At 38.9% G+C, this 20606-nt stretch overlaps 1 protein-coding gene across 1 annotated transcript in view; it reads left to right on the top strand.

Annotated features, from left to right (window-relative positions):
• Positions 1-430: 430 nt before the first annotated feature.
• PTPRR (protein tyrosine phosphatase receptor type R) overlaps positions 431-20606 on the top strand; it is a 303626-nt gene continuing 283450 nt past the window's right edge. Inside the window, exon 1 of the mRNA XM_066368559.1 lies at positions 431-702. Within this exon, the coding sequence (XP_066224656.1) occupies positions 645-702 (58 nt within the window). The 5' untranslated portion in view covers positions 431-644. The remainder of the gene's footprint in view (positions 703-20606) is intronic.

Genomic DNA, 20606 nt, shown 5'->3' with positions numbered 1-20606 from the left:
CCATGTGTAAGGTTTGGGGAAGAAGTAGGCTGGGTCTTGAGGCTGACACTTACTTTCTCAGGCTCCCTCTTCTGGTTCCCCAGATCCTGCTCTCATCTAGACCAACCCCACCGCACCTGACCCCAGATTTTTGACGGACTCTCCCTAACCCCCCCACCCACCACCACCACCACCACCACCACCAGCCCGCCAGCCCGACGCGGTGCCCGCTCCCCTCGCAGCGGCCGCTAAGACCCGAAGTGGAATTTCGTTTTGAAACCCCGGGGCCGCGCGGGGGCCCGCGCTGGGCATGCTCAGTAGTCGCTGCGCGTCTGTGCTGTTCGCTCAGCACCGGCCGCGCGTCCACCCGCCGCGCTGCGGGGCTTCCAGAAGGCCGAGCAGCCGCCGCCACGGAGCGCCCGGGCCCCCACCCAGCCCCGCCCGCTCAGCAGCCGCCTTCTCCTCCTCTTCCTTTCCCCTCCCTTAAGGAGGCGAAGCTGGGGAGGCTTTCTGCCGGCGACACAGACCGCTCTGCAAACCCCAGGTGAAAACCTGCGAATGAACCCCGGAGCCCAGAGACCCTCTGGCGGAGGCTCCTTCTGATCACACTTTTGCTGAAGTGGGGTCGTGGCGGAGTTGCTCCTCCGCCTCTCCATGCAAACACTATGCGGAGAGCAGTCGGCTTCCCTGCGCTGTGCCTGCTTCTTAATGTTCTCGCTGCAGGTAAGAGATTGCCGGGCAGAGCTGGGGCTGGGGATGAGATGGAGAGAAAATGCACATGCTTACAGACTCTAGGAAAAGCTTGCCTGGCAAGGAAAGCCTTGGAAAGGCAAAGCAGGACAGGACCGACAGGGAGGAGGTGAAGGAGTCATGCACCTGTTGGAAGACTGGGGCCAAAACTTAAGCTAAAATCAGCCTTGATTTTTCCTTACCGTGGACGAGTAATAGTGAACATTTGCAATGTGAATACATGTTTGTCTCCCCTTCCCTCCATCTAGACTTCCTGATCCTCTTTCTAGGCTATGCACTTGACTGCCAATTTTTCAGGAGACAGATAAGGCATCCTGCTGGATGTAACCTTTTCTACTGCAGCGGCTACATCTGTGAGGTCTCTTGGTTTAGCGAGAGCTTAGAGGGACGCGTTGGCTGTAACCGATGGACCACATCTCCGCCTCAAAGATCGAAATACACGACTCATATTAAGGATGCCGCTCCAGGCTCCTTTGGCCCCTGTTTTTGTCACTCGAATTTTCTAAACCAGTAGGAGGAAGGAAATGTTTAAAATAGGACCCTGTCCTCTCTTTCAGCATCATGGTCAGCGTCTGAGGGCACTGAACAAAAACCCAATCACAGTTTCAAAGCTGACAACCGTCCCCCCATACCCCTGCGGAGGGGAGGGTAGACACTATCCCTGGGGAAGATGTGATGAGGTTTAGCCAGGAGTCATAGTGAGACTGCTCCTAAATATAAATATATTTGATATTAGAAGAAAACCTCAGAAAGTGCCTGAGCAATTTTTATGTAATTTCACTATAGACCCTGCTTTTGGATAATGCAGCCTCTATAAATGCAAGGACTTGGTGGACTGATTCCTTTATCATTTATTTCTACATGCACATGAGGCAAAACAGAATATGGCAGAGAGATTTTAGAAACCCTACTGCGACAGCCGTTGTCCATGCAGTAGTCCTGTGGCAACCAAAAACTAGGTGTTTTCCCTGAGTTTTCTTGTCATCCAATCACATATTCATTCATCCCTTCAACTAACATTTATTGAGTATGTACTATGTTGCAGAGGTAATGAATAAAAATAATGGTTGAGAAATTACAGTTCTTGTGGTATCTTTTTAAAAAAGTAGGTGAATCTTTTTCTATATGTGCAGTAATGAGGGTGAGATATGGTACTTTCTTATTTCTAGCTAATGCTATTTTAATACATCATGAATCTCTTGAACTAGTAATGTATGGAACATTAAGGCTATAGTTAAGTACACACGTTAATATAATTATGATGTTACAGTGTAGAAACTTCAATAGTTCTTTAGCACCTTTTGAAAACTAGAAATAGGTAAGACTTGGTCCTTTAATTATTTGCAAACAACTGTAATGAATCCTTTCATTACCACATACAATTACTTAATGTTAGAATATAGGATGAAAATATACACGTTGGATTGAGTTTTACTTGTATTAATGTTTAATGATAGCACTGACATTCACTACCAAAAACAGAAAAAAAAGCGCATCTCAATTATTACCAAGTTTAAGAATGATTTAGCTGATCTGTCAAAAATACCAGTGTGGCTGTTTTTTTTAAAAAATAATGTATAAACAGTTCTAACAATCACATTTAATATGTATGTCTTGAGTAATTAGAGTTTAAAAGTTATAAATAAACTTAAAACTAAGCAGGTGGAAAACCTTTCAGCATTGATTGTGGATGAACATTTGGGATGAGGTAAACAGAAGAGGTTTGTTCATGAAAGAGGAATCTGGAAGTCTGTAGCACTAGATTCTACTATACCTGGAGCTCAGCCAAAGGGTGCATTGACAAAGACAAACCAGTCTGCCTCTATATAACTTCTTAATTTGAAGAAAAAAAAAAGACAGAGAAAGAGCGAAGGATTATTCAACCAATCTAAATTTAATAAGGTGATGCTTTGAAGGGCTATCTTTTTCAGATTTCAGTTGCAGGATGTTATATAGAAGTGAATTATATTCATATTTAATATAGTGCTTTCGAGAGGTATTTTTTTCACAGCAGATTGCAAGTTTAATATTGTGGCTGTCTTGCCAGTTTCATTTTGAATGCATTTTAATTTTAAACAGCAATTTGTGGGTCACAAGCTGTCATCAGATTAAAATTCATCACAGTTATCTAATAATATTGCTAGGACTTTTCAGTAGAACTGGAACAGACACAAATTTCTTGACCTATGCTCCTGTAGATGTGGATAACAAGAAAGTGAGTGGGTGGGGCCACAAAGATCCAGAAGTCACTGATGCCTCTACTTGTTGAATGTGTGAGTTTGTTTCTTTTATAGCAGGTTCTCCTTTCAGGATACCAGTGGGCTTAATAAGAAGGGAAATGAATGCTGTAGGCCACTTTGACTGTAAAGCTAATGGACCCATTTTGGTTATGCCCAGGATACCAGCATCTACTTTATGCTAGCGGAACTGATGACATGTTAGAACTCTTTAGGGATGGGAGAAGTTGGCTGACAGGATGGGAGTCCTCCTCCTAGCTATACCAGGAACCGTTGACTTTGATATAGTCATTCTCCTAATGATAAGGTAGCAAATTGTTTTCAACCTGAGTGCCATTTCTAATTATTTGGTTATAATTGTCTGAGTCACTATGCAAAAATAAATTTTTAAAAATATTCCAACCCTCCCTGAGTTCTGATTGACTCAATGGGCTAAGTATTGTGGTCTGTTTATGTCTGTGGGGACAGAAAGGGAATATGGATGGAGTACAGTGTGGTGCAGTTATTATCTCTGGATAAGATAATCCCAACAAATTACTGAGCATGGCGCTTGTTGGAGATCCTGGACTCAACTCTATCCATGGCAGCTGATTTTTGTAGATACCCTTAACAAGAAAAGTTATAGTTACTGTCCATTCAGCTGCTTACTATTCAGCATAGTAAAGATTTAAACCCAGGTGTTCAGACCTGTGGCTGCATGCTTATTAAATCATACACTAGTTCTGATAGGAGAGGCCACTACTGAGTTAGTGGTGACAGATTATTTTTACTTCACCATCCTCATTCTTTACACTTTCTGTGAAGCAATGTAATACATAAATTTTAGTTGAAAAGATCACATCAGGAATATCCAAGGTAACTAAAAGCTACCCCAATAATATAGATCCACAGGTAGCTTCTGTGATGGGACCAAGAGGATCAAGGAGGTCATTTGTGGAAGCATCATCCTTAAAAGGAAGGGTAGGCTGATAGGAAAATGATACCTTATTCTTTAAGATGAAGATGTATTTTTTCAATGAAGAGTCCCTTAAAATCCCAGAATCAGTTTTTTCTGTTCAAAATCACTCAACACAGTCCTTACAATGGCCTGTGTCCTGCTATATTCTCTGTCATTATCTTGCTGATACAGCCTCTCACCACTCCTTTTTTTGTTATTCTCTTGCCACATTGGTCTTCTTTCTGTTTCAAAGAGATGCCAGACACTTACCTATCTCATATGTTTTGCTTTTTCTTTTGCCTGAAACACTCTTTCTCCAGGTGTCTCCGTGGCTGAACCCTTCAATTTTAGTCTTTACTCAAATGTTACTTCCAGTGAGACCCTCTCTGATTATCCTATTTAATATTCACCCTTCCTCCAAAAAAATTTCAATTATACCTCTTTCCAACTTAACTTTTTCCTCCAAAGGTCTTTCACCACCTACCATACCCAACATTTACCATATGTCCCCATGTATAAGATGCACCTTTGTTCAAAAAATTGGGGATCTAAAAACTGGGTGCGTCTTATACAGTGGTTGTAGATTTTTTTACTTGCATTTCCCACTTTTTCGTGTGCATGAGGAGGTGTATGAATTTTATGATGAGTAAAACTTGAGTTCAATAACTTTATGTAATAAATTTATTTTTCAAATTTTGGGCCCCCAAATTAAGGTGTGTCTTATACATGGAAGTGTCTTATACATGGGGAAATATGGTACTTATTTGTTATACTTATTGTGATTCTTCCTCCCCCCATTAAAATATAAACTCTTGAAGGCACAGATATTTGTCTATTTTGTTCACTACTGTATCTATTGCAGATCCTGCCCAGCTTAGCATCTGGGGGCAGAGCCTGGCATAAAAGCTACCAAAGATTAAACAAATACATTGAATAAATAAAAACAACAGTGATAGTTCTGGTCTCTTTTTTTTTTTTTTCACTTAATTTCTTCTTGACACCCATGCAAATCACTTAAGCCAATTCCAGAATGAACTTCAACATAACTCATTTGTCCAAAACTCAAATAGTTCCCCAGGAGCTTTGCATGCCCAGGGATGTACTATCTCAAACATGTTTTGCCACTGTTGTAAACTGAATGACAACAAGGGACAGGCTTGCAAGAGACAACAACTACAGATCAACTCAGTGGCAAAGTCCTTCTAACTGACTGCCAGACGCACAGCCCAAATGTCTTGCTGATTGGTTACATTTTCACTTCTTAATAAAGTGCCGTATATGAGTAGGAATGGTGATAGTAATAGAAAGGATCAATAGAGTCAACTGACAAGCAGGGTTTAAGGCAGTAGGACAGACCTGTCTGCTTCTTTGGCATTCAAGGTATAAATATATAAACATTGGAGACCACACATGCCTAGCATATCCATGGAATTGAATATTCCATTGAAGACCACACCATGACAGTCATCTTGTAAAAATTCTGGGATGCAGTATCTACAGTCAGCCTCTCTTCTTTGTTTCTCATCTACTTCTTTAACAACTCTAGTCTTCAAACTGTCACTCTACTTTTGAATATAATTAAGGTGGCCAGCTTTCATCTTCTTACCAATAGATATTTACAGCATTTGTCTAATTTGATCTCTTCCTGAGTTTTGAAAATTCTTCTCCTTAATTTCCATGCATAGCCACTACTTGCTAGCATTTCTAGCATTACTCACCAGCCATTCCTCAGTTTCTCTTTTTAGGTCTACCTCTGAGTATTATTTAATGGTTTGCACTCTCTAGAATGTATGTGTCCTTGGTCTTATTTTCTTTTTTTCTCTCTACAATATTCCTGGATAATTATATTCATACCTACAGACCAAAGATTCCTAAACCATCAGACACCTACTGAACTCCAGTTCTATATTTACAGCCACCCAAAGGTCACTGAATATCCCATAAGCCTCTCATACCCCACTGTTAATACTTAGCACTTCCCATTGCAATTGCTCTTATTTCCATGTTTTCTATCATTGTAAATAACACCAGGATCCCCCAAAGTAATTTATCCTGTACCCATCCTTTGCTGCTTTCATTCAAAAGGTCACCTCATCTTCTCATCAAGTCTTCCCCACTCTCATGTCCATATCACCACCTTGGGATGGTATGCTACAACCTACTCTCAAATCCATTCTCCATAATAATGTCAGAGGTAAAGCTCTAAAATGCAGATGTTTTTAGATATTTTCTCTTTGTAAATATTTTAAATGCAGCTATTTTCTCTTAGAATAAAACCCAATCTCGGCCCTGGCTGGTTGGCTCAGTAGTAAAGCGTCGGCCTGGCATGCAGGAGTCCTGGGTTCGATTCCCGGCCAGAGCACACAGGAGAAGTGCCCATCTGCTTCTTCACCCCTCCCCTTCTCCTTCCTCTCTGTCTCTCTCTTCCCCTCTCACAGCCAAGGCTCCATTGGAGCAAAGTTGGCCCAGGCGCTGAGGATGGCTCCATGGTCTCTGCCTCAGGCGCTAGAATGGCTCCAATTGCAGCGGAGCAACGCCCCAGATGGGCAGAGCATTGCCCCCTGGTGGGCATGCCGGGTGGATCCCAGTCGGGCGCGTGTGGGAGTCTGTCTGATTGCCTCCCCATTTCCAACTTCAGAAAAATACAAAAAACAAAACAAAAAAACCCCAAGCTCATCAGCATGGCAAAGTCTTTCATCATCAGGTTTTTCCTAACTCCATCTTTATTTCCTGTCATCATGTCCTACTTTGCACATTATTATCATACTAAGACAAATTTTTTTTTGGTTTGCTATCGGCTCTCATCCTTGTCACATTTTATTCCGTCTGTCGTGAATACCCATACTCTGCTTCTTTTTCAAGATAACCCTCCAATTTCATATCTTGGTCAAGCATTGCCTGCTTTGAGAACCCTTCCTTTGACACCCCACCTCGTTCAAGCAGTTTCCCTAGGTTCCTTTCGGGCCCTTTATATTCCTCTATTAGTGCACTTAGCCAGATTATTGAAGCTTTTTGATGGCAATGACAGAATTGTAGCTTTTATCTCCATATACCTATTCCCTACAATTGTGTGTGTTATCTAGTTGTTATCTAGTATCCCCATCAATAAATGTACAATGAATGAATGGTGTCAGAATGCATTTGACAAAATAAATTATGATTAATTTATATTGACAGAGAGATTATATCTCCTTTTCATGACTTGACTACTGCTCCTTCTATCCAGTTTACATTTGCGGGTTACAAAGAAGTAGAAATGGGACAGAAAAGCTTTCGTTTGAACACAGTCTCTAAGATGTTTGTGTTCCATAGGCACAATGCTAGTGGTAGTGGAGTTGTATGTTGAACTTGTCCTAGATAGATAGATATTCCTCCATGGATTTTCTACTATTACTTCAGGATGGAAATAAGGTGAATGTTTATATTTTAAAGAGATCAAGCTATTAGATAAAATATATAGCATGGTGTCTGTTACTGAGATAGATCCAGAACTCCTAACCCTGATTATTATCTATCCTGTTAGCAAACATGAGCCACTTACTTACACATTCAAAATCAGGTGAGAGTATGCGGCAGTGGGTTCAATAAATCAAGACCAAAAATAATTCAACCCTCATTGCTCCTCTATAAACCCAAACCATTACAGAAAATTTCTGAGTATTTGGATGGTTGTATATGTTTTCTTTCTCTTTTTATGTACAGTATAGACAAAGATTTATAAAACCATGGTTTTTGGATCTCACACATTTTTTTCTTATGGGAGACATGCTTACACCTGAAGAATGGAGACTGGTTTAGGAATTATGAAATGTCACTTTTATGAGATTATGCAATCACACATCAAAAGCCCATTTATTGTCATTAGTGTTAATGATAACATAGATGTTATGTTTTATGGTAAATTTGTTAAATCTTTTACAAGCTGTTTGAAAATTCAAATTCAAATGACAGAAAAAGCCATTTTTTCCTTTAAAAGGGAATTTTGGTCAATGTGTGGATTCTTGGTATTCAAAGCACTTACAAATGCTGACATACTTAGAGTAACGTTGGTATTTCCCAACATAAGGGATTTTAATAGCTTTGTAGGAAAATATTTAATGGTAAAATATTATTTTATGATCAAATTTCCAAATGCTTATTCACCGAATAATGTAACTCTGAGTGTCATTATTGTAATGATATTTGCCACAGAATGACAATTAGCAAATTTATATTGTGAATATTAGCACTTTCCATTTAAATAATTTTTTACTCATAATGGCTATCTAGACTTTCCTCATAATAAAATCTCATTCGATTTCAATTCATTAAGATGTTGATGTCCATTAAAATTGCAGCCACATGGATCCACAGCAAAGAAAAGCTAATTGTTTACAAGAAGCAGCAGTCTAGACAATAATTTTTAATTGCACTGAAATACCACGTTCAGTGAGGGCATGAATTTTTTTTTAACTATAGGAGAAAGGTTATTTAGAAAGTCACAGAGGTAGGAGAAGCGAGCTGTAGAAGAAATGGGCTCAGGAAACAGGTTACAAAGGCAAAGAAGGGCCCTCTGAGCTCAGGAGAGGGAGGCAAGGAAAGCCCATGGGGGGGAGGGAGGGAAAAGCATGGGCGTGCTCCTCACACAGAGCTGCACTGGGTCCTCCATCTGAAGGGCTTTAAGGATGAAGATTTTAGAGGAGGTCCCAGAAAAGGATCTCACCAGAATATTCATCAGCTTTCCAGGTGTGTCCTTCCAGGGTTGTGGTCTCCACTGATTGGTTGGAAACAGGGCAGGGGTCCACAGTCAATGTAGCTGATCCTGATGTCAGCCATGACATCCTTGTCTAGTTTTGCTGCTTTTCTGGGCCTGGAGCTAAAACGCCTGAGCACTAGATGTATTTGGTCCTGGTCAAAACCTCATTGTCCTGGAGGCTTAATGCTTAAGAGCCATTCTCCAGCCCCTTTGTATTTTCCCCCTTTAAGGGGATCTAACCCGAATGACTAGCAACATGCAGGGGAGGAAAGGTCAGGGGAAGGTCCAAACCACATGACCAACTATAGGAAAGGTCAGGGGGTCTGAACTGCATGATAAACCATATGCCAGAGGAGGAAAGATTATCCTGGGGGCAAGACCCTTGTTTTCACAGTTTTGCTTGTTGCTAGGCAGCCAGGGCTTTTTGCCTGATGACCTTTAGTACCCAGTTCAGACCTGAAGCAATGCTCATTTTCTGGCTTAAATCTTCACAATGGCTGAAGGCAGTCCTACATGGCTGATTCTCAGGAAAAAAGCACTAAATGAGCACAAAGTAGAAGTATCTCAGTGCTCCACTGGCCTGTACAGCAGCATGTAAAGAGCAAGACTCTACTGTGGTATCACTATATAATGGTCTAATTCTTGATGAGACAGGAGGGAAAACGAAGCAATATGCATAACTGCGCAAAGTCAGCTCCCATCACTGCTGTTACTTTTACCTACCTTGGAGAAATGCTCAATTCAAAGTATGCCAAACATAGATAGTCCCATGCTGAGTCAGTTTGAAAGGCCATCAATTTATGAGTAGAAAGGTGTGGTTTTAAGTTATAGGCAATTTACTTTCTTTGCTTTGTAGATTCAAGTTAGTTTTTTAAATTCATGCTGGAAGAAAATGAAATAGCTTAAACAGAGATGTGAAGAAAACATTGAAATAGAGGGAGAAATGCCATCTTTTTTGATAACCTTCGCAGAAGAGCAGCATGCATATTGTGGGCAGGCTCAAATCCAGACAGGATCACTTACTAGCTCTACAACTGAGGACAAGTAACTTAATTTTTTTAAGCCTCAATTTCCTCTTTTTTTTTTAAACTGGAGACTATATGCCATACAACCATAGGGTTGTTATGGTAGTGTATTAAATGGAATGACGTATGCAAAACTGCACAGTCTCCGTAAGCGCCATATGTGTTAGGTAATATTTGATTAGGGGTTGGAGAAGTCAGGTGGTACAGAGTTAACTGATACATTGGAGCAGTTTCTCATTCTTTCTATGTTTGAGCCAATGCTGGAGAAGTGCACTTGCCAAGAAAGATTCTGAATTCCAACTGTTTTTTTCAGTTGGGCCTAATCTACATAGTTTTCCTCTACTATGGTCATGAGCCTAGCCAAATAGGCAGGTTTGTAGTGGATTTGCAGCTCAAAAACATCTTATAGCTTTTGGCCACTGGGAGACTGGAGAAATCTGGCCAGGCCCAAGACATCAGATCTCATTCCCTCAGAGCCTTTCTTCAGTCCCTCCAACCCCACCACCAAGCCCCTCAGTGAAATTGTTTATAACAACATTTTATAAATGCCACTTAGCCAAAAGCTCCATCTAAGTGTGGTATCTGGCATTCTGTCTTCAACATGTGAAATACAAAATTTTCTGGGGTTTACTCAATTGTCAGTGGAAATATATACACATGTACTCTTACATAAATACCATAAATCAGGAATATCTAGTTTTTATTTTACCGCCTTGCTTAGCACGTAGTCCAGACTTATCCTAGGAGCCACCTCCCTAATTAGTCTCTCTCTAGGGACCTACAACATGTGAGAAGTTCAAGCACGTGAGCAGGGCTGCAGCTCACAGCTCTGCATGCCTTCCGCTGGACTGCTGCCCTGGAAATGCTGCTCCTCTACCACCAGCTGGCATTCTCCTGCTCACTGTCTGTAGCCCGGCGAACTACTGGACCACTAGCACCAGGTTCATGTGGAAGGCTGCATGTGGTTCTGTGAACGCTGGGGAAATAGGGCCGTTTGAATGTAAAGAGAGGAGTATGGAGATGGGCAGGCCATCTATCGGGGATGGTCAAACACAGCCTCACACTCTTCATGAAACTACATTAATCACTCCCCAATATCTGACCCCACTACCTAGCTGCTCTTGATTGGCCAAGGCAGCTCTTCTCAAATGCTAATTTTATATCAAGTGACCTATTATGTATATAGCTTTAGTCTGCTCCCTTGGAGACCTCAAGTCCATCAGAAAGTTCAGAATTGAATTGCACAAACTTTTTTTTTTAATTTTAATGAGGTGACATTGATAAATCAGGGTACATATATTCAGAGAAACTATCTCTAGATTATTTTGACATTTGACTATGTTGCATACCCCTCACCCTAAGTCAAATTGTCTTCCATCACCTTCTATCTGGTTTTCTTTGTGCCCCTTCCCTCCCCCCTTCCTTCTTCCGTCTCCTAGTTACCATCACATTCTTGTCCATGTCTCTGAGTCTCATTTTTATGTCCCATCTATGTATGGAATCATATAGTTCTTAGTTTTTTTCTGATTTACTTATTTCACTCAGTATAATGTTATCAAGGTCCATCCATGTTAATGTAAATGATCCATGGGCAAGTGAAATAAAAGACAGGATAAACAAATGGGACTTTATCAAACTAGAAAGCTTTTGCACAGCTAAAGACAATAAGAACAGAATAAAAAGACAAACGACACAATGGGAGAACATATTCGACAATACATCTGATAAGTGGTTAATAACCAAAATTTATAAAGAACTTGTAAAACTCAACACCAGGAAGACAAACAATCCAATCAAAAAATGGGCAAAAAAAAAAAGAATAGAATTGCACAAACTTTTATGGTGCTGCCCTCCTCTATGCAAATCCAAGTTCATAGTCAGGCAGCTGTTTCAGTGCCTCTAAATATTCCATAGCAATTAAGAAGCTCCCTGGGGAAATTCTAACAGATGCTTACAAGTCAGGTCCAGTGGGCATGGCTCTTGGTGTCCCTGGACACCTCTGTATCTCCAGAGCATCAGAACTTCCCATCATGTGTCCACTGCTTACTTGTGAGTGATTTGTTTCCTCAAATTGGAAATGCCTGATATTTAGAGTGCTTAAATTATCATTTTTTTGTTAGTTTTTTTACAGACACAGAGAGAGAATCAGAGAGAGGGATAGATAGGGACAGACAGACAGGAATGGAGTTAAATTATAAATATTACCATACTGTTTGTAACTCTAAATCTGAACATCAGCTGAAACTATGAAAATATAATAAAAGGATCTCCTCTCAAAATAAACATTGAATTTCATAGAGAGAAGACAAATAGATTTTATTATAAAAAAGAAGAAAAATACAAATGAGTATTTCCTAAATCACTATGATGTTTTAAACTCTATACCAGGTGCTCCTAGCAGATAATCATTTCACACTTTAGGATAGAAAGTTAGTTCTGACATGGGATGCTTATATTTTATAAACAGCAAAAATATACTCCAACTCATGTAAATGGTAAAAAGTAAACAATCAAAACCACCACCACAACAAACTTAGGTTCTATAATCTAACCTGGGTTTGAATCCCAACTCTGCTATTTACCACTTAAATTCTCTGTGTCTCCCTTATCTTAAAAAGGAATCCACTCTAAAGCTTTCTTTTGTAGAGAGTGACTATTACAAAATTCAAATTGAGATATGCCCCCATTTTTTAAAATACTAGTAGAACCTTTGCCTTATGCCAGAGGTCAGGAACCTTTTTGGCTGAGAGAGCCATGAACGCCACATATTTTAAAATGTAATTCTGTGAGAGCCATACAATGACCCATGTATGTTACACATTATCCAATAAAAATTTGGTGTTGTCCCGGAGGACAGCTGTGATTGGCTCCAGCCACTAACAACCAGGAACATGAGTGGTAGGAAATAAATGGATTGTAATACATGAGAATGTTTTATATTTTTAACATTATTAGTTTTTTTTATTAAAGATTTGTCTGTGAGCCAGGTGCAGCCATCAAAAGAGCCACATCTGGCTCGCAAGCCATAGGTTTCTGACCCCTGCCTTATGCATTTAAAAATGTTCAGACAAAATTAGCAAGTTTGCATTGGAGGGAATAAATGCTGTTTTCCAAACTGAAGCATGTAAGAGAAGAAAATTTTATAACCATCAGAGGCGCTGCAATCATGGGCAGCCCTTCTCCCCTTTCAGGGCTCAGATGGGATTTGTAGTTTCATCACTCCATCCACCCCACTCTACAAACTCTCTGGATTCACAACCTCCAGTGGAATAAAAATATCCCTCTTCTAATGCTGAACTCTCTTCATGTCCACATACACCTTGAAAACTGCACTGCTCGGTTTGCATACTCCAGTTTGAAGACACCATCCACGCACCTTTGTTGTGTGTGGCAGGGAGGGGTGTACTTCATGAAAACAGAGTTTCCACACATGCATTCTGGGAGTCAGGCATCCTGTCATCCCTAGAGTTAAGTTCTGCTGAGCCAGCATAATTCCCAGTGAGTTCAGGGTTCATGCTTCTGGTCCCCCCGACCTTCACCCTGCAGCATCAGCTCCCACTTCTGGCCGCCCCTGTTCCCCGGCCCCAGATCATGATGTCTTCAAGTTCACCTTCTGGAACTGTGCGCTCAAGCTGACCCTCCACCTCCAACTGTCTCTTCCTTCCCCACCCCGATTAGAGTGTGCTGTTCTTGCTTCCGAGTGCAGGAGGGGCCCCTTCTGTATTTTAGAAAAGGTGTGACACACTGATCTGCTCCAGATAAATTAATTGCATGGTCTTTCCCTAGTAGATGTTCATTTTGCCAAGGAATTATCAGAGTGTATTGCCCTAGTCCAGTGGCATTAATTTCAAATGATGGATGAAGGGACTAGAATAGGGTGGAGTAGAAATGTTGACCTGAAGGGCTTACCAAGTACCCCTCAAATTTCTAAATGCAGGCAAAGGAGACAAGGGCAGGGATCTCTTCAAGTGGCCTCTGAAGACCTCCTTCCTCACCCTCCTCCTGCTCTAACATCTGGGTTTATGTTTCTGTCATATCATTACTGTGGTAACATTTTGATTTTTTGTATGTTGTAATGTTCATTCTGCTGTGTTTTAATATAATTCCTAATCTGTTCTTGAGAATTATTCTGAAAGCTGACACTTCTTTTTCATTGTCTTGCAATTATAGCCAAGCCTTCAAAAGTCATCTGGAGAACTCTGCTATAAAATAAAATGGAAGTAGTTTATAATCTCTATAGCTATTTGTAAATAACAATGTTTTAGCTGTTTATATAACAATGACTGGTGAGTAAAAATTAGATTGTGCTCGGTAAGTTCAAGTAGTACTCACTTCCTATGATTTCTGCAAAGGTTAGCATTTTTTTAGCTATTTTGCCATATGATCATCTTTCTCCACTTCGTGCTTCCCCAGAGGGCATATCTTGATGAAGGTCTTCTCTTAATGGCTGTATAGAGTTTAAGAGTCGGTAGCATTTCCTCCTGTCAACTCCCCCAAGAATCCTTCAACCCAGTGCTCCAGGACCTGGGAAGCAGCTGACAGCTTCTGTCTGCGCAGACATATCTCACTTCCTCCAGCAGAATGCGGCCAGTGGTCTTAACCCCACTTCCTTTTCATGACTTATGTCTAGTCACATTGTCCCAAAGGACGCTGTCCTAACTGCATTATATTCCATTCTGAAGCAAATGAAAAATAATGCTGTTAAAGCTGGGGAAAAATCAGGAAACATGAAACCCTTTTGCTGTAATTTTACCAGCAGCACATATCACACAGTGGATTTTTCCTGTCAATTCTGTGACTCCCAAATAGTTTTCCACTGTGCTGTTCAACTGTCAATGAGTGAAATAAGTAGCAAGAAGTAAGGGACACTTAGAGTAGCCCACTGGCTGGAAGTGGGAGTAGGAACCACTTTGTCTAATGGAATATTTGGGAAATCTGGAGTGTTAATATCAGGGGCATGCAGGAAGAGTTTACAAAATGCCTTAATTAAAATCATTCTTTATTCTTGTAGGATTCAAGTCCTTTCTTATATAGAAAAGAATAGAGCCAGCTCTATAAAAATAGACTAATGACTTTTCTGTAGATTTTTTATTTTTATTATATATATATATAATATATATTGGACACGTCACTGGCCAAACATGTGGAGCATTGAAATAGTACTGGAGAATGACACAGCACCTCATCCCAGTGGCCAGTGCATAAATTAGGTTTTAGGAAAAATACTCCTCAAAGAAAGTGTTCTTTCAGTACAAGTTTATCCAGGTCTTTTTGGGGAGGACCAGGGTGGTTCACAAGTTTTGTAAATTCAATCCTTGTTATCTTGTAGAGACCCTCATCTTATTATTTTTAATACTTTATGCCAAAATAGCCTATTTGAAGATGAGTATTTTTTTTGCCAAATTGCTTGTTTTTTGTCAGGACACACATGCAAGTACATGCATGCATGTTGGAACACAGCCAAGACACACAAACTGAGTTTTATGCAACTGGCTTTGGATGTAGACAGAGCCTAATGGAATTTTTCAAAAATACTGATGTAATTTGCTGTTAAGATTAGTAGCAATGAGCAAGTTATACCTGGAGTTTATGCTAACAGATCTCTTTTGTCACGTCTTGGGGAGGCTGTAATGTTCATCTGGCAGATTTTGTGTTGTTACTACAGGTACTATTAACTGAACATTAGTACTGTGGTGACCTCTTGGGTTATCAATACCAAAAGATAAAAAAAAAAAAACCCTGGAAGAATACTTTTAATATTAGCCTCCTTATCCAAGATACAGCTTCTGAAAGTCCCTGCTCCTAGAAGTTCCCTAAGGGTCTTCTAATGTACTTATGGAAAAATTTATCTTTTTAGAAAAAATTAGCACTAAGTGAAACCTAAGTGAATTGGGCTTCTTTTTTTTTTTTTTACTGAAGTGCATTTTTAATCAAGTTGTAGATATATAAGAGTAACCTTCATTTTCTGATGAAAAAAACTAAGGCTCAACAATAAAAAAGAGAATTGTTCAAGATCTCAATCATGAGAGGAGAATGGTGGGGGAAGTAATTGAAATAAAAATCTAAGTCCCTTACCTCTTAATTCATTGCTTTTTTGAAAAGTATGTTTCTTTCCTTTTATAATACTATTAATAGGAATTTCCTATATAAACTTTGACTGGTACTTTTGTGTTTTTTAACTTTTTCTGAGAGGCATTTATAAATCAAATGAGAGCCTCATCATTTCTTATGTAGTAATTACCAAGGGGCTTCCTTGATATTACCCCTTTATGTGTCCGTTTTGCAGAAGAAATTGTTGGCAATGCATTATGATTGCTACTTCATGAAATGATCAGAGAACAAAATTGCCTTTTTTGACTGTTTCTTTTTTCAGGTCTTTAGAGACCACTGGCTCATACTTCTGTTCTTTTCACAGGTTACTGAAAGTGATTTAAGCACTTGCAATACAAAGATTTATTCTAAGAGTGTGTATACAAGTCTATTCTACTTCATTAATCCAGGAATTATTAATATTTAATTTGAAATAATGAATCATAATGTACTCCAACTTAACATTGCAATTTCATACACTTTTTTCCTTTGCTGAAGATCTCTTGAGAGATTATCAAGGTCATATCCAGAATGAAATTTCAATTGTGGAATTTTATAACCACACAAACTGGTTATTCTCATGTGAATGTTGCTTCTATGATAAAAGTACTTTTATTTTAAATGCAGATGAGTATATTTGACAAGCCATTTACTAAACATTCTGAGAGACACTTTATCCCCTACAGATGGAGAAAGTTGTCATTGAGCTCTTAAGATGATGAATTCTACTATATGTCTCATGTCAACCCTTTTCCTCAATCAGTACAAGAACTATTTGAATTCTCCTTCATTCTTCTGGAAACACCCACCCCCATCTTTCTGCTCTTGTCCTTTCTCTCTTACGAGATCTCTTCATCCCCTCCTATACAGAGAAAATAGAAGACATCAGGAGATAACTTGTTCAAGTTTTACCATCAGACCCATGAACATCCCTGACTGCCTTCCTCCCCCCATAGGGATGCAGGAGCTCCAGGGGTACCAGGACCCCAAAGTCCACGATCCACTGTAGGTTCTTAGCTTCACGCAGGGAAGAATTCAAACAATAAACGACATAAAGTTTAAAGTGAAAGTGAGTCTATTAGTGAAGAAGTGAGGTAGAGTGGGCTACTGCAGACAGAGCAGCCCCTCCCTAGGGTATTTTACTGAGGTTCATTTAACCCAGGGGTAAGGTATTCCATAAGAAAGAGGAATATCCAGGACATTTTGGGGGTGGAGGTGGGGAGAAGGGTGGAGACTTCTCAGGAGAGCTCCACAGGCCATTTTGTAACCTTTTATGGGTTCTCCTTTTCTAATCATATATTACAATGAGTATTTAATGAGGCTAGGGGGTCACCATAAGGTGAAATTAGTTGCCATGTTGGCTCTAGCTGGTCTCTGATGATTCTAAGCCATAAATATGTTGGGGGTGGATTTACTATCTCCTTGATAATCCCTGTAGCCCAGTGGTAGTCAACCTGGTCCCTACTGCCCACTAGTCGGCGTTCCAGCTTTCATGGTGGGCTGTAGCGGAGCAACCAAAGTATATATAAATAAAAAGATGGATTTAACTATAGTAAGTTGTTTTATAAAGATTTATTCTACCAAACTTAGCAAAAATCTGACATAAAGTACTTGGTAAGTAATTATTATTATATGCTTTAACTTAATGTAACTCTGCTTTATAAATTTATAAAGTAATGTTACTTCCCTTCTTTATAAATCACCATTACTGTGGAACTGGTGGGCGGTTAGAAAATTTTACTACAAAAGAGATACAAAAGTGGGCAGTAGGCATAAAAAGGTTGACTACCCCTGCTATAGCCCTTATAGGTTACAGCCATTTCACCACATGCCTTATCTCAGTACTATATTGTAATAAAAGAAATACCTCCCTTTAATCTTCAATCCAAGGCTCATCCTCCTGCCTGTACTCTGGATCCCAACTCCTCTGATCTTCTGGGGGAGCTCAGTTTAATGATTATTCTACTTGCTCTCCCCTATGTTTCCACCACTCTTTCTCAGCTGACTCCTTCCTTTAATTGCTAAATGTAGTTAAAACTTTCCTATCTTGAAAACAAGATCCAAATCCCTCAACCCTATCTTCCTTCCTGATAACACTGTCACTCTCTTATCACACCCACACTTGTTGCAAGAGTTGTTCATATATGTTTTCTCCTTTGTCTCTTACTCACTCTTCAATCCAGTTAATTCTAGTTTTCTCCCCCCCCACACACACACACTGAAATTATTTTCTGTAAATTTATCAATCTTTTTTTAATAATATAGATTTACATTTAGTGATGAAAAAACATGCTTTGATACATTTTGAGTGAAAGAATAGCTTGTAAAACATAATATTGTATAATCTATTGACTTTTGGGTGTATAGTTGTAAAAATTTCAACACATGTATAGTTTTATGTAACTACTACCACAATACAGAAAAGTTCGATACTAGAATAAACTCCTCATGCTATCTCCCCATTCCCCAAACCCAAGCTCTAATAACCATTGTACTCGATCACTATAGCTTTTATCTTTTTGAGAATGTCATGTAAATAGAATCATATAGTATGTAGCTTTTTTACTATCTTCACTTGCTCATGCCTTTGAGATTCATCTAAGTTGTGTGAACCAATAATCATTCCTTTTTATTGGTGAGTAATATTCCATTGAATAGATATATCACAGTTTGTTTATCTATTCACTTTATTGAAGAACATTTGAGTTGCTTCTATTTGGGGGAAGTTATGACTAAAGCAGCCACAAAAATTTGTTTATAGATTTTTCTATGAACTTAAGTTTTTATTTCTCTAGGGTAAGTACACAAAAATGGGTCACATGGAAAGACTATGTTTAACATTATAAGAAACTACCAAACTCTTTTCCATAGTGCTTTTGCCATTTTACATTCTCACCAGCATGGTATAAGACTTTCTCTTACTCTGGATCCTCTCCAGCATGGCATATGATTAGAATTTTTTATTTTAGAAATTTTAAGAGGTGTATAGTGGTATTATATCACATTTTTAATATGCATTTTTTGTACTGCATAATAGCATGTCATCTGCAAGTAATAACGGTTATAATTTTCTCTTTCAAATTTAGATGCTTTTTATTCTTTTTCTTATCTGATTGCTATGGCTATAATTTCTGGTACAGTGTTGAATAGGAGTGGTGAAACTAAATATCCCTGAAAAGGCTTTTAGTGTTTGTCCATTGAGTATGATGTTGGCTGTGGGTTTGTCATATATGGCTTTTATTACATTAAGGTATGTTCCCTTTATTTCCACTTTGTTGAGAGTTTTTATTATAAATGAGTGCTGTACTTTATCAAGTGCTTTTTCTGCATCTATTAATATAATCATGTGCTTTTATTCATTCTGTTTGTGTGCTGTATTACATTTACTGATTTGCAGATATTGTACCAACCTTGAATCCCCAGAGTAAATTCCATTTGGTCATGGTGAATCATCTTTTTCATATATTGCTGGATCTGGCTTGCTAATATTTTGTCAAGGACTTTGGCATCTGTGTTCATCAGAAATATTAACCAATAATTTTTGTTCTTTGTAGTGTCTTTATCTGGTTTTGGAATTAGGATTATGCTAACCTTGTCAAATAATAATGCTTGGATGTCTTTCCTTCCTTTGAAATTTTTGAAGTAGTTTGGTACATTTCTTCTTTTGAATCATTGCTGTGGTGTTGTTGGGATATATTCCTAAAAGTGGGATGGCTGGGTCAAAAGGCAGTTCCATTTTTAATTTTTGGAGGAATCTCCATACTGTTTTCCACAGTGGCTGCACCAGTCTGCATTCCCACCAGCAGTGCAGGAGGGTTCCCTATTCTCCACATCCTTACCAGCACTTATTCTGTGTTGTTTTGTTAATGAGCACCATTCTGACTGGTATGAGGTGATACCTCATTGTGGTTTTAATTTGCATTTCTCTAATGATTAGTAATGTTGAGCATTATTTCATCTGCTTATTGGCCATCTGTATGTACTCTTTGGAGAAGTGTCTATTCATGTCCATTTTTTTATTGGATTGTTTATCTTCCTGGTGTTGAGTTTTACAAGTTCTTTATAAATTTTGGTTATTAACCACTTATCAGATGTATTGTGAAATATGTTCTCCCATTGTGTGGGTTGTGTTTTTATTTTGTTCATATTGTCTTTAGCTGTGCAAAAGCTTTTTAGTTTGATATAGTCCCATTTGTTTATCCTGTCCTTTATTTCCCTTGCTTGTGGAGATAAATCAGCAAATATATTGCTGCAAGAGATGTCGGAGAGCTTATTGCCTATGTTTTCTTCTAGGATGCTTATGGTTTCACAACTTACATTTAAGTCTTTTATCCATTTTGAGTTTATTTTTGTGAATGGTGTAAGTTGGTGGTCTAGTTTCATTTTTTTCAGGTAGTTGTCCAATTTTCCCAACACCATTTGTTAAATAGACTGTCTTTACTCCATTGTATGCTCTTACCTCTTTTGTGAAATATCAGTTGTCCTTAAAGGTGTGGGTTTATTTCTGGGTTCTTTGCTCTGTTCCATTGATCTAAGTGCCCATTCTTATGCCAGTACCAAGCTGTTTTGAGTACAATGGTCTTGTAGTATAACTTGATATCAGGAAATGTGATATCTCCCACTTTATTCTTTTTTTTCAAGATTGCTGAGGCTATTCGTGTTCTTTTTTAGTTCTATATAAATTTTTGGAATATGTGTTCTATATCTTTGAAGTATGTCATTGGTATTGCATTGAATTTATGAATTGCTTTGAGTAATATAGACATTTTAATGATGTTTATTCTTTCTATCCATGAACACGGTATATGCTCCCACTTGTTCATATCTTTCTTAATTTCTTTTATCAGTGTTTT

The sequence above is a fragment of the Saccopteryx leptura genome, chromosome 2 (genome assembly GCF_036850995.1).
Source record: "Saccopteryx leptura isolate mSacLep1 chromosome 2, mSacLep1_pri_phased_curated, whole genome shotgun sequence".
In the NCBI taxonomy this organism is placed as follows: domain Eukaryota; kingdom Metazoa; phylum Chordata; class Mammalia; order Chiroptera; family Emballonuridae; genus Saccopteryx; species Saccopteryx leptura.
The sequence above is the reverse complement of the archived record's forward strand: the minus strand, read 5'-3'. Positions and strand labels throughout refer to the sequence as shown.